Source organism: Crassostrea angulata, chromosome 10 (assembly GCF_025612915.1).
Source record: "Crassostrea angulata isolate pt1a10 chromosome 10, ASM2561291v2, whole genome shotgun sequence".
NCBI classification, from domain to species: Eukaryota; Metazoa; Mollusca; class Bivalvia; order Ostreida; family Ostreidae; genus Magallana; species Magallana angulata.
Window position 1 is genome coordinate 5,573,342 of NC_069120.1, and position 5,394 is coordinate 5,578,735.

A 5,394-nucleotide genomic window follows, 5' to 3' on the forward strand; every position below is an offset into this window, starting at 1 on the left:
CTAACTCAGGAAAACTTCATTTTTACAGTAAAATATTAAGTACTAACGAGTACAAGTTGCAAGATTACTTGCATGAAAGATCCGCGCTAACAAGATTAAGAGTAAGTGCACATTCACTATTCGTTGAAACAGGTAGATATTGTAAACCAATTATCCCAAAGGAAAAACGTTTATGCTTAGTTGTAAATTATTAGTCGAAAATGAAAAACATTTTGAACTTTACTGTCCTGTGCATGACAATCTTCGATTTCATTATGGTGATATTTTCAATGATAAATTGTACTGTGGTATTGATCCCATAAAAGAAATTGTTAATCCATGTGATTATAATACTACAAAACGTCTATGTATCTACTTGGATAAATGTTTTATGCAGAGAAAACATGTACAGTTCCAGGGACTATGAAGTATTGTATAAATGTTATAATTTTCTTTTGCCTGTCATTTGATTTCATTTTGACTGTACGCCAGCATGGTGATGTCAATAAACCATTGAATTGAATATATAACCTATTAACTGTCAGTTGTCTATAGTTAAATCATTACCAGCATGTTAGCTTTAAACTAATGTTTTAATCTCTCTGAATTAATCATACTCAGTGTAACATATCAACAATCTGTGAATCAAATTTATCAGTTATAACAATGACTGATTCTTTCCTTGGTCGTGGATAGAGGCATTGGGAATTTATTACCAATGTTATAAATATTATACTTGTATTCAATCTTACACAGTTTAGGATTGAATCATTCTTACCCATATAGTCAGTAGTGTCAGTGATTCGATCTTATACCTATTAGAACCTGTTAATTATCTATCTTTGTTAATCGGGGATTTATTTTACTTTGTAAAACTGCGAAGAGGTTCCGTAATCAACGTGCAAATCAACACAAGTCACGTGACGTCATAAAATGTTTATGCTATATTTATGTAGAGTTTAAACACAAACTTCATTATCAGAATTACTGTGATTAGGAAAATTTGACCTTAATATCGATAATCAGGCTCCGATAAACGAATTCCTGATTATCAAATCTGTGATACTGATGCACTCGGCAATAACAACACTGTGTGTTTATTTATTAATTATTATTAATATCAAATACGTATACTTAAAAGTTGATACTGTCATTTAATTCTTAGTTGCCTACTATTTGAATCCGTTTTCGTGGAGATTGTTATTTTTTGAATTTAGTAAGATATGTTTACCCCTTTTTTGTATAGAAAGACATTTTAAAGGGACATGGTCACTATTTTAGTAAAATATATATATATATTTTTTCGATTTGCTTCAGTAAGGCATGTTGAATAGAAAAACCAAAATTTGAGAGTCACTGGTTGAGTTTTAAGCGAGTTGCAGAGCTTAGAATTCTTTGCTATGTAAACAAAGCTTTTGTCTACATTTTGAAAGTTAATGAGGTGAAAATTCCAGTTTTAGACCTAAAATATTGGTTAAACGTTAGGAACTGTTTATTTATGCTTAAAATGAATAAGAAGATAGACAAATCAGCTTGAAAAGGAGTTTTTTTAATGATATATTGAACTTTTGTAAACAAAACAGGGTACGAGCCATGTATCTTACTTATAATTCTACGGCTGATTCTAATTTCATTTGATCATTAGAAATGCATTCCTAAAGCATTTTAAATTGTAAATAATAAAAACAGATATATGAAATTTGACCAAAATCATGTCCATGCCCATTTAAGAAAATTGTTGAAAAAAGTCACAGGGAAACTTCTGGGCTGTTAATCAGGTTGACGTGGTGACAACATACGTAATTTCTTACAAATAATCTCCCTTACAAACACCCTGGAGTTTAATGGAGTTAAAGCACAACATTATGCAATAGTACATGGGATTGGGATAGCAAACAAAAGATCCTCTGGGATTGGGGAAGGTTTAAACCAAAACATATGACTTTTATATCAGTTTATGTGTCAGGTTATGCAAATACTGGTCACTCTAAGTATATAAACAAACTATCAGATAAAACTATCTTTTGTAACCTAAATATTGTAACCTTATCTGGCCTAGATGTTGGGATAATTCGCAGTTTAATAAAATTAGGCGACCTTAATTAATAATCTTTATTTAAAAAATATATATATGAAATATTTCTTGAGAGAAAAATTTAGATTTATATACACGTATAGCTATATATTTAATATATGTTTATTCTAATATTAACAAAATTATGAAGGCAAGTGTTCAGAAAACGACAGAAATTTGTTTTGTACCTATCTACCCACACCCATCCGGAAACCAAACAAACAAACAAACAAAAAGATCAGGATGGTATGGTGCGATTTTGCCATTCAATTAAAAAACAAGGTTATATTGGTCACGAGGTGTAAGAATTATGATGCGATCGTCGTCCGAGGAGCACACAGCCACTGGCGGCGGATCTGATTGGTCAGCGACAACGATTGACGTGATCTCCACGCCCCATGCACAGGGAAAGAACGGTATAATAACGGTCCGAAATTCAGATATTGAAACTATTTTCCGAAAAAGAGTAAGAAAAATTCAAGATGAAGACCCTTGTGACATCTGTTGGGATTCTGGCCTGTCTTCTGCTAATCAAATCAGGTAAGGTTCCTTTCTTATGTAAAGAACTTCCAAAGAATTCCTAATTCTTAAAGACAAGATTTTAAAAAGTAATATATCAAAATTAGTGGAAGGATTTTTTTTTATTTTGGAATTAATTTGTGTCTTTCAATTTTAAACTTGTTGTTTTTGTTTTTTATATATCTCATTATTTATTTCCTTACAATGAAACAAAATTAAAACTAAACATACATTACAGAACTCGATATTCAAAATTATATAACTTTGAAATGTTTTGTCCGATACTTCGCTTATTTCGTTTGCGGTTTGCTAAGTTCAGTTTGCGTTTTAAAACGTTTAAAGTGACAAAACATCAGGCGATTTCAGGAAGGCAATCACCCGATGTACGGGACCAATCGTCTCACTGACACAGTGCATGGGCTGACGACGCGAGACGTACGTTACCGGAAACCACCGCTAAGGGTAATCCCTCTAAAGACGCGCTAACCGTCTTATCGGTGTCTTAATCTTTTACACGCGCCGCCAACCGTGAAAATGTCACAGGAATCGTAGCCTTTGATGTTTCCATTTTACTACAAGCACATATTTTAAATGTAACTTTTGATAGAGTGATCAACAGAAAAATATAAGGAGAAAATTTTTACGCCGTATTTTGCGCAAAATTGACTTTATTTTATCTTAATTATTTTTTTTGCATCTTCTAATCCAGTTTAAACTGGTATACCAAGAAGATATTTGTTACTATGGATATATATATTGTATAGTTCATGCTTTTCCGACGGAAGTACTGACGTTATCTCCCTTTACTTTCAGCGGAATCCGTCATTCCTCCGTACCTACAGCGGCAGCTACAGCGGGAACAAGCCGTGGTGCACAGATTCCGACCCACAGCGGCCAGATGCTGCAGGGTGGGACAGCGAACAGCCCGGAAGATGATGTCATGCAGTCTTTACAGCAGTCAGCGCATTCTTAACAGTGTTCACACCGCCGGCGGCGAGGTCCAATCCGGGAACTTAGACACTTTCATATCCAAGATTACGCAGTGCGCTGTCAGCTTCTCCATGTCCTTTGAAAAATGCTGCGTAAACAAAGAAAACTTTTTGAAGGAAATTCGGATGTGTAGACGGAGATACACGGAGAGATCGTTCCGTGCAAAATGCATCAAAATTGCGAAAGCGAAGTACCGCCAGTAACGAAATATTTGACGTACTTTCTCAGACCGCGTCAGGTCAAAGGCAGCTTCTTATATATCTTATGAATACAATGTATTTGTCATATTATAGCATGGAAGTCGGCATTTTAAATGCCAGTGTACCTGTAATTTATTTCTGTGTGTATAGTGAATGTGATTCATATTAAAAGCCAAGCCATTGTTATTTTTGTGTTCTTTTGTTGTGTCGAATGAGGCTACTGTTTCATTACTGTAGCAAACGAACCAAAGCCAACCAACTATTCCAAAACCCATATGATCTGTACTGTGGCGGATGCTCATTCAAATGTTTCCGTTCTTAGCTAATACAATAACAACAGGAAAAGTCGTTTTTAAATAGGTCAAAAATGTCGGCGCTTTTTGCAATTTCTTTCAATTCGTGCCAGTCACATGGGCATTTCTACCGAGGAAGCCACACTGCCATAAAATTTTCACAATTTTCGCAATTTCAACTTTTTAACTTGTCATTTGCAGTAATGCATAAACGAATACCGACAATGATGCAAAACTTTTGTTTTTACTATAATAAACGACATCAGCTTCAAATACATGAATTTATATGATTAAAGAATTTAAAAATTGTAGAGAGGTTTAACCGATTTCTTGTTCAATCGTAGATGATGTGATTGAAAACTGGCTACCTCTTATAAAACAAATTCTTAATTTGAACTATAAAATAAAATCCCGCTCAATATATTTCATTGTAAAAAACAACAAATACATGTACTTAACATTTAACAAGGAGGTTGCGATTTTTCTGAATTACCAAACCATAATGTAATAAATTTATGCCAAATATGTCGATGAGCTTTACCTGTAAAATAGTTTTTATCCTTGGGAGTCCTTTACGAGCGGTTAACACTCTTGTTTATCAGGGAGATAAACATAAATATAGATTTACAAACTGATACGGCGATAAAGCTATAGTAAATAGCATTGCCTTACATTGTAAGTTTGTAACTATTTCACGGACACGCGCACCACGTAAACGATTTAACGTATCACAATATGATTTAGGAAACTGCTTACCATCGCACAAAGGAAAGGAGTGTTAAAAAAACCAAAAAAGAAATAATATTCATATACCAAATATTATATTATATAATGAAATGCAATTTATATACCAAATATTGGTACCCAACAGTTCATATAAAAAGTCCTACGTGCTAGATGTGTGTGTGTGTGTGTGTGTTTTATTTAAGAAATTAGAATTTTTATATGGTACAGCAAGGGTAAAACATTTTTTTTTATTTAATGTCTTTATTATGACTTTGAAAGACAGTTAATCCCCCCAAAAATATTTTTTCCCATGTCTTTTTTAAACGAGCAGCCAGAGGACGGACGAGCATATTGAAGTTATCTCTCTTTGAATAGCGCTGAATATACAAGTACCGGGGTACATTCGTGCCCCGAAGTCGGAAGTCAAATTTATTTAACAAAAAGATAAAATTAGAGCAAACAGAATTTATCAAGGTGTTTTATGTCATTCCCTCCCTAACCCCGTAAGTGAGTTCGATTGTACAATTAATGAGTTGATTTGTACAATAAATGAGTTGAATTATACAATAAATGAGTTGATTTGTACAATAAATGAGTTGAATTGTACAATAAA

At 33.5% G+C, this 5,394-nt stretch overlaps 1 protein-coding gene across 1 annotated transcript; it reads left to right on the plus strand.

The window, feature by feature from the left end:
* The first annotated feature begins 2,406 nt into the window (after nucleotides 1–2,406).
* LOC128166723 (uncharacterized) lies at nucleotides 2,407–3,948 on the plus strand. The gene is made up of 2 exons (XM_052832046.1): nucleotides 2,407–2,593; nucleotides 3,386–3,948. The coding sequence occupies exons 1-2, from the start codon at nucleotides 2,536–2,538 to the stop codon at nucleotides 3,763–3,765; spliced, it is 438 nt and encodes a 145-aa protein (XP_052688006.1). The 5' UTR covers nucleotides 2,407–2,535; the 3' UTR covers nucleotides 3,766–3,948.
* The last annotated feature ends 1,446 nt before the right edge of the window (nucleotides 3,949–5,394 follow it).

Excerpts from the sequence above, each read along its gene's own strand:
- LOC128166723 (XM_052832046.1), top strand. The coding sequence starts at position 2,536 with ATGAAGACCCTTGTGACATCTGTTGGGATTCTGGCCTGTCTTCTGCTA. Across the intron at positions 2,594-3,385 it reads TCTTCTGCTAATCAAATCAG|CGGAATCCGTCATTCCTCCG; the intron begins GTAAGGTTCCTT and ends CTTTACTTTCAG.